Here is a 22142-nt window from a genome sequence, read left to right on the forward strand (position 1 = left end):
AAGCAAAGCCTGAGTTTGTGATATGGTTTATATTAAGGAAAAAAGAACATCTGAAAGCTAGGCTGTCTGTATATAATTAATAGGGCTGTCAATGAACATGCATTAATGCCTACGATAATTGCAGGGCAGACTTAACATATTTAAAAAAATTCAGGGCTGTTCAACACTCCTGTGATTAACACCATATCTTAATGTGTGCTGGCTGGTGCGGTTCTGCTCCTTGGCCAGCTCTCAGTCCTGAGACTGCTGGGGTTCCTCTGGCCTTGGCTGGGTCCCTGTGGCTGGCAGTGGGGCTGTTTGCCCCATCTGGCTTCCAGCCTCAGGGCTGCCCCCAACCAGTGGAAAGCTCTTGAGCCCTGCAGCTTCAAGTGGGAACCCTGGCAGCTCCAGGTTTAATCCTGATAACTTTTTCATTGTTTCACAGCCCTAATAATTAATTACCGGATCTACATGGAGTGCAGGTCTGATACAATATGGCAACTCCTGTGTTCAGCAGGTTGTTTCCCTTTCTGGGGACATGGTGGTATGTGTATCCCATAGAGCTGGAAGCGACTTTGCGAGATCATTGTGTCCAGTCCCCTGCACTCACAGCAGGACTTATCACCATCACTGACAGGGTTTTTATTAAATCTAACTTGCCCGAGAACCTTGAAAGGCCTCCTCAAGCATTGAAGTCACAACCTGGATTTACAAGGGCTCTAACATCTGAGCTATTCCTCCCCTCCCTCTGCCATTGCTCCTCTCATTTTCATTCTTCTTTCAGTGGAATGTAATGTAATAATTTTGAGTCAAACTTTTGAACTTGGTGTTTAAGTGGATTCAGAATTAAATAAAATCTGTTTGGCCACATCTGTTAAAAATAGTATTATTTTGTTATGTATTATGTGGAATATGTATGCTCTTTTGTAGAGGAAGTTTTTATTGCTGTGCTGCTCAAGTAGTGTGAGAAACATGGTTTCTTTGTTAATTACAAGTCATTTCATATAATAAAACATCTATCATAAAGAACGTAGACTGAGTTACAGTAGTTAGGATTCATTTTGAAATCCTTTTCTTACATGACATTCCTTTACAAAAGTTGTTTCCTTCAGATAAAATACGTACAACTTCTAAGTTCCCTTTCATCTTCCTCTTTTGTAGTGACCTCAGTGAAAATCAAATTCAAGCAATTCCAAGGAAGGCTTTTCGTGGGGCTGTAGATATTAAAAATCTGTAAGTAATTTCTTAACTTTTATATTTTAATTGTTTGCACATTCTCTGCATTAATTAGATATTTTTCTCTTTAAGAACATTTTAGATCACAACTCTACCTGAAAGTCAAAAATTTTATGATTATTTTAGCAGAATTTCCTAGAAATTTCCGTTCCCCAAATCCTTAAAAAGCAATGAAGGACAACAAAACAGTATTTGTTTGCCTATGGTAATGGGGATTTAGTATCTGGTCTTCAGGCCTCAATCACCCTGTGTCTACATGAGCCCCTTCCTTTCGGAAGGGGTATGTTAATGAGCGGGTTCGAAAGATGCTAATGAGGTACTGCAAAGAAAATGCAGTGCCTGATTAGCATAGTGGTGGCCGCGGCAATTTGAAAATGCAGCTTTTCGAATGACACACTGCCCACGGAGACGGGACCTTCCGAAAGGACCCCCCAGTTTTTGAAAGCCCCTTCTTTCTAACACCAGATAAGATAACGTCATTATGTTAATCAGGCACTGCATATTCATTGCAGTGGCTCATTAGCATATTTCGAACCCGCTCATTAACATGCCCCTTCCAAAAGGAAGGGGCTCATGTAGACCCAGTCTCAGTGTTTTACTGGAAAATCAAACTGAGCTATCTTTTCTGAGCAGATTAAGTAACTCTTTCTTGTTAAAAAGTCAGTCGGCTTGGAGCTTTTTGTTTAATCTTGTAAAAGAGAGAGATTAAAATAATTTTAACAATCAATCCACTAGAAGACATTTCTCATTTTTATGTGATTATTATAAAAGAAAAATGGTAGGAGATTGGTGACCAACTTTCTTGAGACAGGGTGACCCCCTAACTAGGGCTCTACCACATTCACAGTCCATTTTGGTCAATTTTGTTATCCTCATTTTCTAAAAATTGTGAATTTCATTTTTTTCCACTTATTTAAATCTAATGTTCCATGGTGTTGAAACTCCAGGGTTCCAAAAAAGGATTAAGGGGCGAGTCACAAAATTATTGTAGGGGGTTGCAATATTCCAACCCTTATTTCTGTGCTGCTAATGGGTGCACTGCTACTGTCAGAACAGGGTGGCAGAATATTGGTGGCTGCTAGCCAGGAGCTGAGCTCAGAAGGCAGCCTGACCCTCCACAGCAGGAAGAAATAAGGATGAAAATATGTCCACCCTTACATCTGTGCTACTGTCTTCAGAGCTGGGCTCCTGACCAGCAGGCACTTTTCTCAAGCCATCCAGCTCTTAAGGCAGTGCAAATTAAGAGAAGCAATACTGTGACCCCTCCCCCCTAACGTTGGGATTCCCCCTTCACTCACTTTTGGCTCAGGACCCCAACTACGAGAAACATTGATGTCCTCCATGAAATCTGTATACACAAAAGAAAAGACTTCAGGTCTATGATGCATTTTTCATGTCTGTGAATTTGGTAGGTTTCACTCATGTACACATTTTTGTGGCTGCTTCATGTGGAATTTTTTTGGGTCTAAGACAACAAATTGATAATGTCAACAATTGCCATTAATCAGATTTGACCAAAAATTTAATTTCGTTCTACTGCAGACAGCAATAGTAAAGCAGGACTTTTCAAAGCTCTCTCATGGATCTCCCTCTGGAAACAATTTTCTTCCTTTGTTCATCTGATTGTAACAGATGCAAATGCAATAAGCAGTTTGAGAATAAATTTTGTTCAAATCGAATGAGGGAAGAGGGAGGCTAAAAAGCAAAACATATTGTTGGACTTCTGCATAGATAGTAATGAGGCAGCCTGAGATCTGAGAGGGAAAAAAGTGTGTATACCAATCTAAAGTTTTCTGCAATTGGTATCAGGTTAGCAAATAAGTGGGACCTGTTGGAGATGCTTCGTGTTCGATCTGAAACCTAGAGCTACAGCTTCAGAAACAGTTCAGACATGTTCTTTAATCTATTTACAGAGATTCACATGTCTTTGCCTCCCTGACCCTAGTAGCCATCCTGCTCCTGAGTCTGCGCAATTGTTTGTGGGCACTGTTCTTATGATACTTTGGCAATCTCTGAAGATTCCCACCCCCCACTGCCAACACACACACTTTTTTAAAAGCATCAGGATCATGTATTTTCTATAGTGCTTTATCATTGCCTACATTCTTCAGTGTGCTTAGATGTGTAGAGGAACATTGTTTAGAGACAATATTGACATTTATAGCCAAGAGAGGCATATTCAATTTGTAAAGTGATTTCTGTACTCCTCAAGCTTCTTTCATTCAGCTAAGTGTGACTCTATCATCAAATTTTGTAAAGTTACTGGGAAGTTTAAGGCAGAGAACTAGGCCTATTCATTTTGATACTTGATTAATGTGTTTTTACATTTAATATTCATGTTGATGTTTCATTCAGCTTTTAAAATCTGAGATTAAGTCAGAGGCAAATTGCACCCCTTTCTGTAAATATTGTTTATGATGTTTTGGTTTGGGCTTTTAATGTTTGGTATTTTGGGGCTTCAAAGCAATGCCATTATTACTTAAAATCTAAGAAAAAATGCTATCGCTATTCCTAGAGGGCAATATTTGTCTGGAATTATACTTTGCATAAGAAAATTGCTATGGCTCAAAACCAACTTTGAATACATGTTGCACCTCTCAGATCTGGTACTCTCATCTGTCAACATTGACAGTCCAGTAGGATGTTCCAGGATAATAGGGTACAGGGCTGGGGCTGTGTCTCATGCAGGAGTACTGCTTGGTCTGCTGCAGAGGGGCTGGGAGCAGAGCGCCACCCCACCCGTGGCAGCCTGGGGTCCATAGCAGCTGTTCCTGCCTGCCCCATGGCAGTACGGGAGCTTCTCACCTGCCCTGTGGGGCCATGGGACAGAGCTAGTCCCCACTGGCTGCCTTGCAGAAGCCTCAGGGGAGGGGTCTGTAGTCCTGTGAAGCCTGCGCTGGGGCTGGAGTCCTGGGGGAGGGAGGCTGGGGCAGTAGCAGCTCCTGGAGTGCAAGGCTGTCTGGGGGCAGAAGCCTTGGACCTCTCCTTGTCTGGCATGTACTTTGTTTGGGACCCATCAGTTCCTGACCATGCTCGACAAGGGAGGTGCAATCTGTAGCAATGCATCTAAGAGCATCAGTGGGAACATTATAATGTGGGGAGGACCTGAGAACCAGAATTGCTACTATAGTTTTAATGCATTTGTTGCTCATCTCTGGACCCTCTCCAACTTCTCCACATCTTTCTTGAAATGTGGTTCTCAGAACGGGATGCAATACTGCAATTAAGCCTAATCAGCTCAGCATACAGCAGAAGAATTACTTCTCATGTCTTGCTTATGACACTCTTGTTAATGCATCCCAGAACTATTTTTTGGGTTTGGGGTGGTTTTGGCCACAGCATCACACTGACGACTCATATTTAACTTGTGTTTCTCTATGACCTCCACCTAGATTACTTCCTGCAGTATTCCTTTCTAGAAGGTCACTTCCCATTTTGTTCCTCCCTAAGTGGAATATTTTGCATTTTCCTGATTGAACTTCACTTGATTTACCTTAGACCATTTCTCCAGCTTGTCCAGATCATTTTAAATTATAACTATGGGATGATTATTTTATGTTGTTTCCTATGAAATGTCTGCCCTCTCCTGCTATAAAAGACAGGTTCCTAATCAGAAGGGCTCAAAATTTAGATGATGGATTTGGCAGACAAAGATAAAATCTAAAACTAGGAAAGGAAATATATGGGAAAATATAATTTAATGGCTTCCCAGGGTATTATTTCTTGTAGCTTAGCCTCCCTCTTAAATAGTTTTCATTTAAAGTTCTGAATTTGGAGGGTTTACATGGTGCTGCAGAGGGATTTGTGAAGTGGAACAATTTGAATTAAGCAAGCAGGGGATGTCTGATAAACACATTTGGAAAGTTGGAACTGAATCTGGCTTGTCTGGTGTTTTGCATAAAGGTCAGTAAATAGAAATACTAATCCATTTTGAAGTTTGAGGTATTTCTTCTTTGGGTGAATGGGGAAAATGGGTCAATTTCTTTGGAAAGCAAGGCAATGACAGCATTGACCAGAACAAAATCCATGGTGTTGGATCTCCTTACACTGCTGTAGTACACTTGTCAGTCCAGATTAGCAATGCAGTTCTAAGCATAAATTGTGTCAAACATTGTTTTGGAGTTTGAAATATGAAAGTGTCCACAGACTGTGTAGATGGGAGAAGGAAGAAGCTCCATGAAGATATCTTGCCTTTTCATATCACATTAAGACACACAGCTGCAGACACCAATACAGATCACATTTATTTTAATTATGAATTCAGTTTGCACAACCATTTTCTTTTGCAAAGCTGAAGAAAAAGCCATGAAGCAGTTGTAAAGGTGTCAGGGTTTTTCATGGAATGCTTAGTTGAAAAGGGACCCTGGTGGCTCTAGATGGAACCTGCCGACTGGGGCTTTTAAATGTCTGGTCATTGGAACAGCAGAATTAAGGCAGCCTTTCTACCTGTTCTGGCTCTGCGTTGCTCCATGAAAACTACGGGACAGATTCTTCTCTCCGATGGAGGGGTGATTGTTACTTCACATCAGAGAGTCTCCACAGTGCTTGCAAATGTACAGAATGTACAGTCATCAAAATCAAAAGAAAGGGTGCATGCCACATAGTTGAAATAATAGATCCAACTATGCCTATCCTAAGGTCAGTTTAATGTTTTGTGTATGTGGGCACCTAACCAAATTCAAATCTGGTGCAAATAGGCAAATCTCCAGTGAAGTTGTTGTGTGCATGTGTGCCGATGGTAAATTTGGTCAGACATATTTAATTTAACTTTTGTTCCAAGTCCATTCAGGTATGAACATTTTGTGGCTAGTATATAGGACAAGTTGCCTTCTGTTCCAGGAAGGTCAGTGACTTATGGCCTGTTGGTAGACAATTGTTCATTTTGATGCTTTAAATAAAGGATTATTCAAATGTAGTCAGTTGAATATTGCTTACTTTTACTTAGATTACCGATTCCCTTCCTGAAAACCAGTCTGCTGCAATACGTATTACTAAGAGTAATTTTGAAGAAGCATTTATTGAGAATTCTTTATAGGTTCACTTCATTAGCATAGATGTTGAACTTCATGAGAAGCAATATATCTCAGGATTTTATACTGCTGCCCATTTCTATAGCGTCCAACAACAGATGGTGACATGAAATCTGAAACCAGGTGAAATTCACCTGGATTTTCTCTTTTTGATACAAATATGTAACTTGTTGCAGATTAGTGAACTTTTGCTGAATTTCAGACCCCCTGAAAGGATTTACGGTTCTGATTACTACTGTGGCAAAACTCTGTGCTTTCAATCTGAATTTCAAAACAAAGCTCACTGTGTGTGAACTCGCCCATGTTCCTTTCACTCCACCTTATCCCACTGTGGTGCCTGGCATTTTAGGCAGTTGGTAGCCTCTGAGAATAATTGATCAAGTTAGTCTTCTGAATGACAGTAATTATTAGGCACACAGATGACATCTGCTGTGCTGCATTAGGTAGTTTTATTTATTATATACCACTAGAGTGAATGCCAATCTCCCCCTCCCCCCCAGAAAATGTTTTATGGCATCTCTTTGCAAAGCAGAATGAAAATAACTGGGCTTTCTCTAAGGAAAAAATGGGCTGAGAGGCCCAGACTTTTAAACATATTAAAGATACTGCTCTGCTGTTCTCAGCATTAGGGGATTTAAGAGCCTAAATCCCATAGTCAATTACTTAGACCTAAGTGCCTAAGGCTGTGTCTACACTACATTATAAAGTCGAATTTATGGCAGTTGGCTTGATTTTACCATGTTACTGTCTTCACTGCAAATTCCCTTAGATCAATTTTGGGGAGTGGTAAGGTCAACGGTATAACAGCATGAGAAGCAACTTGATGTACCTTCAAGTTCAATTTAAAAGTTCAAATTAAGGCTAATGTGGAAGCGCCATGTCTTTTAGTCAACTTTTTTAGTCTCCAGAAGTGTCCCACATGTATCCCACAGTGTTCCACGATTGTCCGCTCTGGCTGTTTCCATTTCTGCTCCTCTCCAGGTGCACAGAAAGTCAGTAACAGTGAGCCTGCAAATTTGAATTCATCACGGGCAAGCCAAGGAAATGTAAAGAATGTGCAGAAGCCAGAATTTCTTTTTAGCCATCGCATTAGTAGCCATCTCTTGCCATCATGGGTAGTCTGGTTTGTAATCTGAGTTCTCAGGGTCACAAGAGAGCTCCAGCTTGGACCCATCAGTACAGTCTTCTTGCTGTTTTGGGAGAGGAGTCAGTGGTGGGCATGGGGATTTAATTTCTTTAATATTTCACTGTAAGGCAAAGCTGGCATTTTTAAACCGAGTCACTGGATACTCTACAAAACCCACTGCATTTGGAATTGCATATCAGTGAACTCTGTTTACCATTATTACATCATGAGGGTTATATTGTTTCTGGATTGAAGAGGAGCTCTCTTTATCTCAAAAAATTGCCTCCAAGTCCAAGTGAAATGCAGACATTTATGAAAAGATTTCACATGGGATGATCGATAGAGGTTACTCGTGGAATGCTCACCAATGCTGGGTGAAGGTAAAAGACCTCTGGCAGGCTTATCACAAAGTCCAAGAAGTCAACAGGCAGTCTGGATAATCTTCAAAGATGTGCCAGTATTATGAACAGCTGGATGTGATTCTTGGGAAGGACCTGACCACATTGCCCAATCTGATTTATTGGCTCATATGTGAGATGAGGTGCACAAATCATTGCGGGAACTCACTGCAGATGGGCCTGGGTGGGGGTGGAGAGGGCTGATCGCACAGCTGCCCAGTGCTATGCCAAGGTCCACAGAGAACATGCAGCAGAGGGACCTGGGTAGGGGTGGGTGTTGCAAAAGCCAATGGGGCTGATGAGACCCCAGAGGCAATGCCCAGAGTGCCAAACCTGGCTTATTTGACACGTGTGTGCGCCTCAACTAAAAATAACATTAGCCTTTCCACTCCCAAAAATGCAAACATTCTTTTTGTGAAAATAACCCTCCCTTTGCATCCATTCTTTTTCCTGCACCTTAATCCCCTTCCCCCGCAGATAAAAGAATTATTTTTATGAAAGCTATGCTCTGATGTATTGCTTATTCCATAGGGTTATTGGTCATTGTAGGGTGCACAAAACATTTTAGGGAGTTGGGGAGGTATTACAACAGTGAAATACAGCAGATTATGTGGCTTCCCATCATTCATGAAGCTGTTTTTTAAAACCTCCCTGGTTGCTACTGCCACTGCATTCACATTGGAGAATGCCTTGTGGGTGGCTGTGAGTAAGCCCTGTTCATGGTGGCAGCCTCTGCATTCCAGGTGCTCCTGAAATTCTCCCATCTGGATTCACAAAGCTTATGCAAAATACAGCATGCTGCAACTACAGTGGGGACATTAGTTCCTGGAAGGTTCAAACAGGTCAATAGGCACCTGAACCTAGCTTTTCAATGGCCAGAGCTGCATTCCATCACCATTCTGCACTTGCTGAATCTGACATTAAAGTTATCCTGGCTGAGGAGGGTAAGTAGGGTATTATTATCGGTATCTCCATGTCACCAATCTTGATTTTTCCGGTCTGGGGAAAAAAGTCCCCTCCGGTAGCTTTTTGTTCAGCCCAGAATTTCTGAAGATGCACACCTCGTGAACCTTCCCCAGCCATCTCATGTTGATGTTGGTGAAACAATATTTGTGATCTATCAGCACATTTAACACCATTAAAAATTATCCCTTTCTTGTTCATATACTCACTGCCAAGTGCTCCTGATAACAATATGTGTGCCATCTATTGCCCCATCACAATCAGGAAACCCCATGGCAGCAAAGCCATCCATCATAGCCTGTACATCTCTGAGGGTCACAGTGTTCCTCAGGAGACACCGACAGATTGCATTGACTACCTGCACCACCTTGGCACCCGCTGTAGATCTGGTCACACTGAATTGATTTGCCACTGACCAGTAACTGTTGGGTGTTGCAAAGTTCTATGGAGTGATTGCCACTTGCTTGTGAACAGTTACAGCCAGTCTCATTCTTGTGTTGGTGTGCTTCAGGGCAGGGGCCAGCAAATCACAAAGTTCCATAAAAGTGGACTTGCACATGTGAAAGTTCTGCATCCACTGCTGGTCATACCAGGACTCCAAAAAATGTGGTGCCACCAGTGTGTACTGGTTTCACCAGTCCAAAACTGCCACTACACTGTAAGCACCGTATTCATGGCAGCAAGCAGTTCTAAGTTCTTGGCCTGCCGTTGAGTGATTTACTCTCCTCCTCCATTCTCAACCATAATCTCAGCCCAGTCCCTTCATAGTCAAAAGATAAACTGCACAACGTTCTGGGAAGTTGCCATAATGGTCTGTGCAATACCTGGAGCATTTGGGGATCCATGCTTGTGCTAGCACTGTCAGAGAATATGGCATGATCTCCCATTTGTTTTTTGCCTGTTAGTGAGTGCTCTGAGTTCTGGAAGAGTGCTCTGCATTCTGGGATAGTGACATCAAACGCTCACAAGCAACTTCAGCAGTTTTTCCCCACACAACCCAGTGGTACAAAGCCCCCATATTGCAACAAGGCAAAGGCTCCATGAGATAGGTACCCACAATGCATTGCTCAAGCAGTTGAACTCGGATAAGGCAATGGAGATGTGGCAAGTCAACATGGAGAAATGGTAGTCAACATTCTGGAATATTAGTGGACAATTAACTTTGAGTTTATAAAAAATAAAATTAGGAATAAGGGTGCTTTCAAAAGTGGGATTTCGTTTCGAATGTACCCTGTCTACACAGCTCTTTTGGCTCTTGAAATCAGCATTTCCTTAATCAAGATCATGAGTATGTGAATGAAGTGCAAGATATTTAAATATGTGCCTTATTTGCATTTCTGATTGGCTGTATTTGCATGCCCCTTCCAAAAGTGTCACCTGGTCCCCTGACAGCCCTCCTGTCCCTGTACTGCCTCGCTCTCCTTTAATAGTTCATAACTAATGGGTGAATTGTACTCATGAGCTTGTCAGCCCTCTGCTAAGTAAGCTATTGAGCAACAATCTCCCAGCTGAGCCCACAAATAGCAAGTACCTTAGTGGAGAAGTGCTGGTTATCTCTAGACTCCTGGCATTCCGTCACAGGCACTCACCAAAGGCAATGACAACAGAAAATTATTTAATCATGTCCTGAAACAAAATAGTTGTGTGCTTGCTGGGATATTTGCTGATAAAGTAGATATTGCTTAATGGGAGTTGCTCCACAGACAGATGTTTTTTTAAATTGATATTTAAACACATCCCTCCCAACAGAAATATTATTGGGGGATGGGGTTGGGGGATATCTACTGAATGATGTCACATCCATCCAAAATTACTAAATGTGCATTTGGCAGAAAATTGTATATGTCATGGACTGTTCATCATCCAGTGTTATCAATTGATGTAAAGTTTCACCAATGATATAATTTACCTGCTGGAAAACTTGTGGATTGTATAATCGGTCACACAGTAGAACTACCTAAAGTTATTTTAGCCTGCAGCTTCACTGCCCTATGGTCAGACAAGAATGCCATTATCTGCACTACCCCAGCAAGAGGTTGATTGGGGTCTTGTCTGAGAGTGGACATTCAAGGCAGGTTTCAGCTCCTGAAAGAGTGGTTATGCACTTTTCTCTTAGATCCAAGAATGGCTTCACTGTACTTTTCTTCCACTTATTACCATTTGGTAAAGCTCCAAATGGTAATAAGGTCAAGAGTTATTTCACCAATCTACAAATCTGGAAACCACTCAATCTGCCACTCTCTGCACACTGTCTATTATTTTTTCAAAGTTGACTGAAAATATTTTGCAGAGCCAGGACCACCTTTATTCTTTGTGTAAGGCCTACTGCTGTACAGTCCTAGCCCATGACAAGGCATTACCACCACTAGGCTTTTTTGGTAATATAAATAAATATTATTTCCCTATGTTTTCTTGCAAGTGAATCACTTCTCCCAACTTCCTAGCTGCAGTTTTAATCAACTAAAAACAATCTATATGGGAATAGAACCTGTTTAGTCTCCCTTGGGTTCTGAGCAATAGAACACAATTCTCAGGCACGAATGTGCCACTGTTGGGAGGCTGTGGACCCCTAAATCCCCCTACATGGAGGCAAGTGGCAGTGGTAGTCTTGCACTCAGGGTTTTCCCTTTACACTTGACCAGCTTTAATAAAAAAAAAAAAAAAATGCGGGATTGGAGGACATTTAAAAGCTGTTTTCTATAAAAATATGAGGAAAACCAAGGACGATAAATTTGAAATTTGGCCATTCAGAAATTGAAGTGGTTTATGTTTCTCATACATGTTCTTACATTTTTGACTTATGGTGAGCATGTTTGGACTTAAACTTCTTTTTAATTCTTCTGCACTTAGGCAACATTAGTAACTTTTATTGGATCGGAAGACACACAGAGGACTTTTTTAGTCATTAAAAAGTTTTTATTCCCTTTTTTGACCAAATGCCATACTTATGCCGTGTCTACACTAGCCAAAAACTTTGAAATGGCCATGCAAATGGCCATTTCGAAGTTTACTAATGAAGCACTGAAATACATATTCAGTGCCTCATTAGCATGCGGGTGGCCGCAGCAGTTCAAAATTGGCGCGTCTCATCCAGACGGTGCTCCTTTTCGAAAGGACCCCGGCTACTTCCAAGTCCCCTTATTCCCATCTGCTCATAGGAATAAGGGGACGTGGAAGTAGCCAGGGTCCTTTCGAAAAGGAGCACCATCTTCATGAGCCGTGCCAATTTTGAACTGCCGCGGCCACCCGCATGCTAATGAGGCACTGAATATGTATTTCAGCACTTCATTAGTAAACTTCAAAATGGCCATTTGCGTGGCCATTTCGAAGTTTTTGGCTAGTGTAGATGTAGCCTTAATAAGTTATCCATAGTGCTGGCTGCTTAGTTTTAATGGAAATAAAAAAGATCTATACGGTCTCACAGAGCATATTTTAGTAAGTTTTTATTCCTTGATTTTTTCAATGAAAATTAATTATGTATAGAATTTTAGTAAAAGCTTACAATAGTTTGAACAAAATATGCCATGCACATAAATGTGAGGAAAGAATTTGTCCTTTCAAAGGTAGGAAAAAGAAAGATGTATTATTATTGTCTGTAATTTGATGTAAACTCAGTACAAAAATATTATGTAGATTCTGATCGATATTTCCTAGATTATGTGCCATGAAATTGCTGCTGTATAAATGGAATTAGGGAAATTGCAAAAGATAAAGCGATTGAGTAAACATAATTTGATTATATCTCAAAATACAGACAAATCAGTAGAAAATAGTAACTGTTTCCAAAAACACTGCAGTGACTGTTATTGTCCCACTTGCTCCATATGCATGGAATGATCTGAGAAACAGTATATGTTAAAATGCAGACATTTATAAGAATGTTGTTCCTGTCAGTAAGCACTGTAAAGAAATGGAAATCAGTTTGACTTTTTATAGCGGCTTATTAAGCAGCGCATTAAGAAATTGAGATGGAAGTATTCATTTCAGTACAAAGTGACCAACTTTAATGACACATAATGTGTGTTCTTACATTACAAAATAGAATATTTACAAGCCCTGAGGAACACGGGGAAAGAAGTGGATAAGTGAACAATTTAAAGTGAAGTTAGACTAAATGTATCTCAGCCTTCATGAACTATGTACTTTTAGAATGTTATTACTTTGGTGGCAAAAAGTCTAAAGTTCTTTTTTTGTGAAGATCAGTATGTATTCTTAAGTTACATAGACATTCTGATATCGAACATTTGCTTTTTGAGGGATTTGAATTTTTGTTTAGTTAACCATTACATACAGCAGATATAGACAAGAAAACAAGGAGGGAGTGGGGAAGGAGGGCATAGAAATCCCCAGTCAGTTTGTATGATTATTGTAGATGGCAGAAGACAGGCAAACCAAGTTGGTCGGGGGAGATGTTCCCAAAGAATGTTTTTTGTCTTTTGGGTTTCTATAAAACAGTAAACACAACATCTGCAGAGTTTCTTAGAAGAAAGAAAATATGGAGACTCAGCAATGAGCTGTTGTAACCTGCAAAGGATGTGCCATGTTTCTTTCTCCCATGGGACAGAAGTGACTTTGTTTGCATAAGTGAAAGCTGGTCTCCACATTGGAAGAGAAGGATAAAGGATGGGAGGCTTAAGTAACTATCTTGCATTGCATCAGAGAAAGTGAAGACTTTCTGGATAGAAGTCAACATTTGTACTCCAGGGACAGCATGCTGAAGAACTAGAGAGGGTAGTGCAGAGGATGGAAGAAGATTGACAGCACATGACCCCCAGAAGAAAGAGCTCATGTACTCCCAATGCAGAAACTGCGTTTTGGTCTCCGTACAGGTAGTACAGTCAAAAATGGTTGGGAAGAGTTATCTGAGAGATGGGATGAGGAGGGGACCTGAAGTCACTGCTCTGGGTTCTTAGATTCCTTGACCAGCACACCCAAGAGGAAGAGATGGGTGATACTGGTTAAGGACGCCCTTCTAACGAGGATAGTGTAATCTATCTGCTGTCCAGACTGAGAAAATTAGTGTGCTGCTTCCAAGAAGCTAGAATTCAGGATGTGACAATGTCTGCTGGGAATGATCAAGCCATTGCATGTCTGCCTCTTCCTATTCCTCCTTGTGGACATCCACAATACTGCCAGGAATGACCTTGAGTGGGTTACTGCAGACTATATGACTGAGAAGGATAATGGAATTTGAGGAAGAAGTCATGTTATTGGTCAGCTTCTCTCGTGAAGAAAAAGGCACAGCTAGAGATTATTGAATTGTGGAAGTAAATGCATGACGATGTAGGTGGTGTCAGAGGGAAGGCTTTGGATTCTTTGACCACAAGATGTTGTTCCAGAGAGAAGAATTTGTAGGAAGAGATGGAATCCACCTAACAGAGAGGGAAGTGCATTTTCACAGGCAGGCTTGCTAATTGAATAAGGAGAGCTTTAAATGAGGTTTGCTGGAGGGTGGAGACCTAAGTCTGTAGGTAAGTGTTGAAAGTGGGATACCAGAAGGAAATGCAAGGAGAAGTATGCAACAGGGGAGGTCTACTAAGAAGCGGGGAAATTGACTGGTTATCTTAGGCACCTGAACACTAATACAAGAAGCCTGGAAAACAGGAAGGATTGGAAATCCTGGCACAGTCAAGGAACTGCGATGTGATTGGAATAACAGACTTGGGGTAACTCACGTGACTGGAATACAGCCATGGATGGGTATAAACATCTGAGAGTTCTGAGTTGGATGATGTGATTGCAGAGCTATGGGCAATTTTTTTAAACGTGTGGCTATTGGGAGAGGTGTCAGACAATGGGAGAAAGCCAAGAAGAGTGCCTGTCTTTTGAAAAGGGAAGAACCCAGGGAATTACAGATCATCAGCCTCGGGTCAGTTTCTGAAAAAATAATGGAGCAGATCCCACAAGGAATCCACTTGGAGGAAGAAAAGAAGGAATCAGGTATAGTCAATATAGATTCACCAAGGGCAAGTCATACCTGACTGATACAGTTGCCTCTATGATGAGTTAATGGGCTCTGTGGATATGGGGGAAATGATAGGCATGATGCAGTCTGACTTTAGTAAAACATTTGACATGGTCTCCCACAGTATTCTTGCCAGAAAGTTTGAAGTAGTATAGATTGGATGAATGGACTATAATGTAGATAAAAAGCTGGCTAGGTTGTGGGGCTCAATATATAGCAATTAGTGGCTTAGTGTCCATTTGGCAGATCATGAACTCCAATGCAGAAACTGTCTTTTGGTCTCTGTACAGGTAGTACAGTGGCAAATGGTTGGGAAGAGTTACCTGAGAGAAGGGATGAGGAGGAGACCTGAAGGCATTACATCAAGCAGTGTCCTAGAGGACCATCCTTGGGCTAGCTTTGTTCAATAGCTTGTTCAATTATATGGATTATTGAACGGATTGCATCCTAAGCAAGTTCACGGATGACACTAAGCTGTGGAGAGAGGTAGATGATTTGAGGAAAGGAATAGGATCCAGGCAAACTGCAGGATAGGGAGGGTTCTGAGGGCTCGACAAGGATAAATGCAGAGCCCCAGACTTAGAACAGAAAAATCCCTTACACTGCTACAGAATGACTGGCTAAGTAGTTCTGCAGAAAAAGACTGGGGGATTACAGTGAGTGAGAGAGTGGATCTCCGGATACGTCTAGACTGTGCCAGATCAACCTGGCCTCTTGGAGATGCAAAAAATTGAACTATATCTGGGGTTGACGGTCAACTCCTGTATTCCTCAATATCATGAGAAGAGTTTCTTCTGTGGACCTCACTCTGTGAAGATGGTGAGGCAAGTCAATTACAGATAATCAAGTCTAGATAACAAATTACCATAGTTAGAATTGCATATCTACAATCAGCTTACCTGCCTAGTATAAAAACAAAAAAACAGTCAAGTAGCACTTTAAAGACTAACAAAACAATTTATTAGGTGAGCTTTCTAGGGACAGACCCATTTCTTCAGACCATAGCCATACCAGAACAGACTCAATATTTAAGGCGCACAGAGAACCAAAAACAGTAATCAAGGTGGACAAATCAGAAAAAAAATTAGCAAGGTGAGCAAATCAGAGAGTAGAGGGGCGGGGGGGGGAGTCAAGAATTAGATTGTCAAGTATGCAAATGAGCCCCTATAGTGACCCAGAAAGTTCCACTCTCAGTTCAAACCATGTGTTAATGTGTCAATTTGATTATAAAAGACAGTTCAGCAGCCTCCCTTTGAAAAGTGTTGTGAAAATTCCTCTTCAGTAACACGGAGACTCTTAAATCATTAACAGAATGGCCCACTCCATTAAAATGCTGGCTAAAAAGTTTGCAGATCAGGAGTGTTTTTATGTCTGTTTTGTGCCCATTAACTCTTTGTCTAAGAGAGTTTGAAGTCTGTCCAATATACAGAACATCTGGGCGTTGTTGGCACATGATGGCATATATGATGTTAGTTGAGGAACATGAGAATATGCCTGTGATTCTGTGAATAACCTGATTAGGTCCAGTGATGGTATCTCCAGAAAAGATATGTGGGCAAAGCTGGCAGTGGGCTTTGTTGCAAGGAAAAGTCCCAGGACTGGTGTTCCTGGGGTATAGACTGTGGCTGTTGGTGAGAATCCTCATAAGTTTGGCAGGTTGTCTGTAGGAGAGAACAGGTCTGTCACCTATGGCCTTCTGGAGTGTGACATCCTGATTAAGGATAGGTTGTAGGCCTTTAATAATTCATTACAGTGGTTTGAGCTGGGGGCTGTAGGTAACAACCAGTGGTGTTCTGTTTTTGCCTTTTGGCCTATCTTGGAGTAGCTGGTCTCTGGGTATTTGTCTGGCCCTGTCAATTTTTTTTTTTTTCTCCTGGTGGGTAATTCAGGTTTAAGAATATTGGGTAAACATCTTGTAGTTTTTGGTCTCTGTCAGTAGGATCAGAGCAAATGTGATTGTACCTAAGGGCCTTGACTGTAAACTATGGATCTACTTATGTGTGCAGGATGGAAGCTAGAAGGTTGTAGGTAAGTATAGCGATCAGTGGGTTTCTGGTACAGTGATTAGTACTGTAGTGTCCAGGAAATGTATCTCTCTAGTGTAGATATAGCCTGAGTCAACAGTGGGCCCCTGTTGCCAAGAGGATTAACTACATGTTGAGTTTCATTAGTAGAAGCATTGCCAGCAAATCGAGGGAAATTATTATTCAGATATGTTTGGCTCTGATTAGGCCATTTCTGTTGTTTTGCGTTCAGTTATGGGGCCCTTGCTCCAGAAGGGGTGTGGTCAAATTAGAGAAAGTTCAATGGAAGACAACGAAGAATAGGAGAGTGGGGCAAAAGACTTATGAGGAAAGGCTGAGAGAACTGGGCTTCTTTAGTCTGCAGAAGAGAAGAATGAATGGCATTTGATAGCAGCCTTTGAAACCTGAATGGGGGTTTCAAAAAGGATGAAACTAAGCTTCTTCTCAATGATGGTGGATGACAGAACAAGAATCCATGGTATCAAGTTGCAGAGGGCTGGTCTAGGGTGGATATAGAAAAAACTGTTACACTAGGGGCTTGTCTACACTGCCACCCTCCATCTAAGGAAGGATGGTAATTAGGGTGTTGGGAAGTCCCTTTACTCCTCAAAATTTACCAGTCCCAGTGTAAAATTTTGAGGAGTAAAGGGACTTGGAAGTTGCCCTGATACTTCGAAATACCAGAGGGTGAGCTATCGCTAGACGCGAGCCAGTACTTCGAAGTTTAAAACTTTGACGTAGTTGTGGGGGGTTGTGGGGGAAGAGGGCAATTTGCTTAATGAAGTGCTATGTATGCAGCGCAGCACTTCATTAGTAAACTCTCAACACCCTAATTACCATCCTTCCTTCGAAGGAGGGTGGTTGTGTGGACGCAGCCTAGGAGAGTAGTGAAGCACTGGAATGGTTTACCTAGGTGGTGGAATCTCCATCCTTTAGAGTTTCTTATGGACAGGCTTGACAAAGGCCTGGCTGGGATGGTTAAGATGGAGTTTGTCCTGCTTTGAATATGGGATTGGACTTAAACTACCTTCTCGGGTTTCTTCCAACCCAAGTTTTCTATGCTTCTACAGTAATTAATAAGATAAGACAATAATACAAAGCTACAATAAATAAAAAGTTTTGCAGAGCCCTTAAAAATGTCAAGTCTGTCATTGCAGTTTAGCATTGTTGAAACATTTTAAAAATTTGTTTTAAATACAAGAAATATTGAGGTAACATTACAAATATGAGTGAAAAAATGAGTTAGCTCTCATGAGCAACTGAAAAGTTTTTAAAAAACAAGAACTAAACACTAGGAATCCTGTGATCTATACAAAAGCCATATTGCTCAATGTAAATAGCCATTGTCTAGGGAAGAGTCAGAAAAGGGGGCACATGGAGGAAAATAGGGACTGTCAAAGAGACAGAAAATGGAGGTGCTTGCACTGAAAGCTTAAGTGGGACAAAAGAAGTTGTGTGATGACGAGGCTGATCTGCAGGCTTGTAAATCCATTCCTACTCAGCTAACGGCCTCCGTATGGACTTCTCCTATGGAGAAATTTGTTCTCCTTAGAAAAGAGCAAAAAAATTCTCAAAACACTTTAAAATGGGGTTAAGATTGCAGATATGCTTTAATTCAATAGGTAGGAAGCTTTACAACAGTAATGTAAATTTTAAAGTTTTTTTTTAAGTGAGCGAGCAAATTTAAAAACAAGTAGCTAGGAAGTATGAAAGTAGACACTACTATGGAATGAGCAGTCATTCTTATCTCTAAACTTCTTAATTCTTCATCACCACCAGTCCCAGTGTAACAATGTACATTCTCCATGACATTTTATAGGTCCTACAGTTTTGTTGGAATTACCATTAGTGAGACTATTGAATTTATATACTGTATGCAGTGGATGTCTGCAACTTAATAAATGGGATAAACTAGGTAGCTACTCTTAGAATTAAAATAATGGTTTTTAAAGCTGTCTGCCAGGTTCATTGCTTAATGCATTTCTGACATTTATTTTTAACAGCCAATCACGTGAAAGAAATAGGAAAAATACTTTTTTTAGAATTTTTAATTATTGTTTATTGCAAAAGAAATGCATTTCAGCTGACTAGCTTGACTAACTTACCTAACATGCCACTGTTCAGCCACAAAAGCAGCTGTGTTAGAAACCCATTGGGGAAAAAAAGGTCAATTTAAGCTGGAAGTGGCCACTTGCCCTTAATGATGTGCTGTGGAGCCAACACTAAAAGAAAAGGTCCAAAAGTTTTCAGGTGCACTTCACCTGCTGCCAATTTAGTGGAAGAAATCTGCCTTTTGGTTTTTGCAGGACAAGATTTGCTTGAGTGCTTTCCCTACTGCTAATGGTTTCCCTTTTGTGTATAATATGGATGATTTAGAAGAAGCTGTGTCAGCACTGATTTATACATTGACAGCTAAGGATAATAAGATATGGGGAAACATACAGCTCACCCTTTTTACAGATTAACCTGCTGACTGCATTAGGCAAATTTGATGGCATTAAGAGATTTTGCTAATTTATCTGGAAACAATTTCTCTTTTGTGTTGTGTCAAGGGTAACATTTCATTCCATTGTGCTAATTTAAATGGCTTTGATAAATTGTTCAGAGGTTAGTGAATAGTACTGTAGAAATATTTTACCTCTTTAAAATCAAAAGGCTATTAAAATAATTGTAAAATGAAATTAGATAACATCAAAAGAGTTCTTAGGAAATTTGGTTTGAAGAAAAGAACTGCAGTGCAAATATTATGCCAAAAATGTTCAGCAATGTTTTAAAGAAACTGTATTTTGGTTTTCATGTGTAATAAACAGAAACTCTGTTCCATTCCATTCCATTCCATTCTAATTCTATTCCAAATTAGAATAGTGTTTCTGTTAACTAGGAACTAAAACCAAAAATACATGTGAAAGTTCAAAGGCAATGTAAAAGTCTCTGAATTGCAATCAACAGAGGTAATGAATTCTTATCTCAGAAAAGGGTTTCCAAAGTTTCAGAAGAATCTCTGAAAGTGCTTTAAGCAAAAGCTTTATTAGCTGTGATAGCTAGCATGTAGTGGGAAACACAGTGGCAAAGTTCATTTTGTATTATGCTCCTATTCTTAGTATTGTTCACTCATGTTTTTTTCATGTATACATCTGGTTCTTGCAACTTACTTTGGTAGCTGAGGGAACATCTTCTGGCTGTTTAGTGTGAGCCCATAGCATATTTGTTTTCCAGGATTAAGAATGTCACAATGCATCTAAATTGTTTGAACAGCATCTTCTGGTGTCATACATGGGTAAAAACTTGTTAGCTATGTAAAAATGTGGATTTCATTGGTGAATTTCATCAATACAAGTATATTTTTTGCAGAATCATCTTTATGTACTGTATTAATGTTTTGAATTAAAAAAGTAATAACATCCTATGGAGAAATTATTGTAAATTTTTCATAATGTAATACTTAAAGATTAATAATGTATGGGATGGCATTGCTGAGTTTTATTTCCAGAATTCTAGTGCTACTTTATTACATTCTATCTGCACATAATTACAAAGAATACAAATGGTGCAAAAAATCATACACTTAAGGTTATTGCAGAAGAATTGGTAGATATATTTGGAGGAGAATTAAAGAATGTAACTAAGAAAATGTGTGCACCTGGGACATTATCATTTCTTTATTTAGAATAATTCTAGAAGGGAAACTGCCTTTGAAAAACCCTAAAAGTGGTGTCTCTTGCTCTTTCTTGCCAAGGATAGAGAATTAACATGCAGCTGGTCTTCTCTGATAAATGGATTCTGTTAGGTCACTGAGGGGATGCATGTAACATTAAGTGATTTACAGTCCTTTACCTTAATGAAATTGTTTCAACAAGATGATGCTGAGAGCTTTTAATGGATAGCTTTTCTTGATGTAATGAAATTGCATTCCTTTGGCATTTAATATTAAGGTGCAGTTATTATTTGCTGGATCTTTCCCAGAGCTGCTGTTTTGCACAGACAGTTCAGAACAAAAAGAGATTTCAGTGGCTGTATCAAGGCCAGAATGGCGTGTGACATTCTTAAGCAGATGAGTGTATTTGTGAGAGCGTTTGTTATTGTGGCCTAGCTACATAGACCCTTTAGGAGGCTTTCTTACACAACGTTCATCTCCTTTACGTATATCCTTCTAATCTGTTTAACAGGCAACTGGATTACAACCATATCAGCTGTATTGAAGATGGGGCATTTAGGGCTCTACGCGACCTGGAAGTGCTGTAAGTACTGCTTGTATCTCTTACTTTTAACAGGATCTTAGTATCTAGGGAGTACTAAATTAAAAGCTCATATTTTAACTGCAACCAGTGACAAAATGGTCCAATGAGAAGATGTCTTAAAATAATCCACTGTTTTGTGTTGTAAAGTGTGTGTGTGCGTGTGTGTAGACAAAAATTATTTTGGTCAGACAGAAAAGCATTTCACAAAATATTCAGATGGCATGTACTTTAAGAAAGAGACATGTCCTTAAAAAAAAACAACAAAAAACAAAAGGCGAATACAGCCATTTGTTTTTGTAAAACATTTTTATTGTCTAAGTGTTACACATTTTACTAGTGCTCTTGTTACATACTGTGGTGTAAATAACCTCGATCTGCTTGTGCATATAAAAATAGTAAATATATTGGGTAAATCTGTGATCATACCTGCTTTTCTGAAGGTACTTTTTCCATCAACAGAACTGTGATATCTGAGATGTAGCCTGTCTGTTCATTGTTAAATGCTTTACAAGAGATATTTTATATACACTGTATGTTTGACATTGATTGGAGGATTGAATTGCCTTACTTACTGTCGTCTCATGTTGAAATTGCTGTTAAATGAGAATAAAGGTGACAAAATAATATACGATGACCCTTGACTTAAATATAGTAACTGTAAAAAGCAAAAGTCTAATTCCCAAGTAATTTAAGGCACTAAGTACGTTCTTCAAATATTTCATGTCAGTCAAAGTGTCACATTCCTTGACCACTTTTAAGCATTCAAAGAAAGCAGGAGACTTCGTTCTCTGTCAATAATAGCGCTTCTTTGGATGTTTTAAATCATCCTTGCTTCAAATGGCTTGGAAACCCAATGCTAAATTAAACTGGTGGAAGGACAGAGTTTTAAGTCTTAATATTTGTTACAAATTATGAAAAATCAAAATTCTTTTCTAAGAATGCACATTATCTTTTTGGAATCCAAAGAATAAAAATATGAGCAACTTCAGGAAAAGCTAGCAGTTATTCAGCAGCTATTGAGTTAATCTATGGTTACTATGAGTGGACAGCTGTGACGATTTGTTTTTAATTTCTAACATTTCATCACATGTGTATGTTTTAAGTCATTAGAATCACCTAACCCGCAAACCCAATATTGCTTTAACATTTCCAATCTGTTTAAAATACACTGCTTATTTGATAC

General features: G+C 39.9%; 1 protein-coding gene across 3 annotated transcripts in view; it reads left to right on the top strand.

Annotated features, from left to right (window-relative positions):
* Nucleotides 1-22142, top strand: part of SLIT2 (slit guidance ligand 2) — a 372755-nt gene that overhangs the window by 223181 nt on the left and 127432 nt on the right. For all 3 annotated transcript variants that reach the window (XM_074992549.1, XM_074992550.1, XM_074992551.1), the window contains exons 5-6: nucleotides 1141-1212; nucleotides 20888-20959. In XM_074992549.1, the coding sequence (XP_074848650.1) occupies nucleotides 1141-1212; nucleotides 20888-20959 (144 nt within the window). The remainder of the gene's footprint in view (nucleotides 1-1140; nucleotides 1213-20887; nucleotides 20960-22142) is intronic.

This window comes from Carettochelys insculpta, chromosome 4 (assembly GCF_033958435.1).
Source record: "Carettochelys insculpta isolate YL-2023 chromosome 4, ASM3395843v1, whole genome shotgun sequence".
Lineage (NCBI taxonomy): Eukaryota > Metazoa > Chordata > Testudines > Carettochelyidae > Carettochelys > Carettochelys insculpta.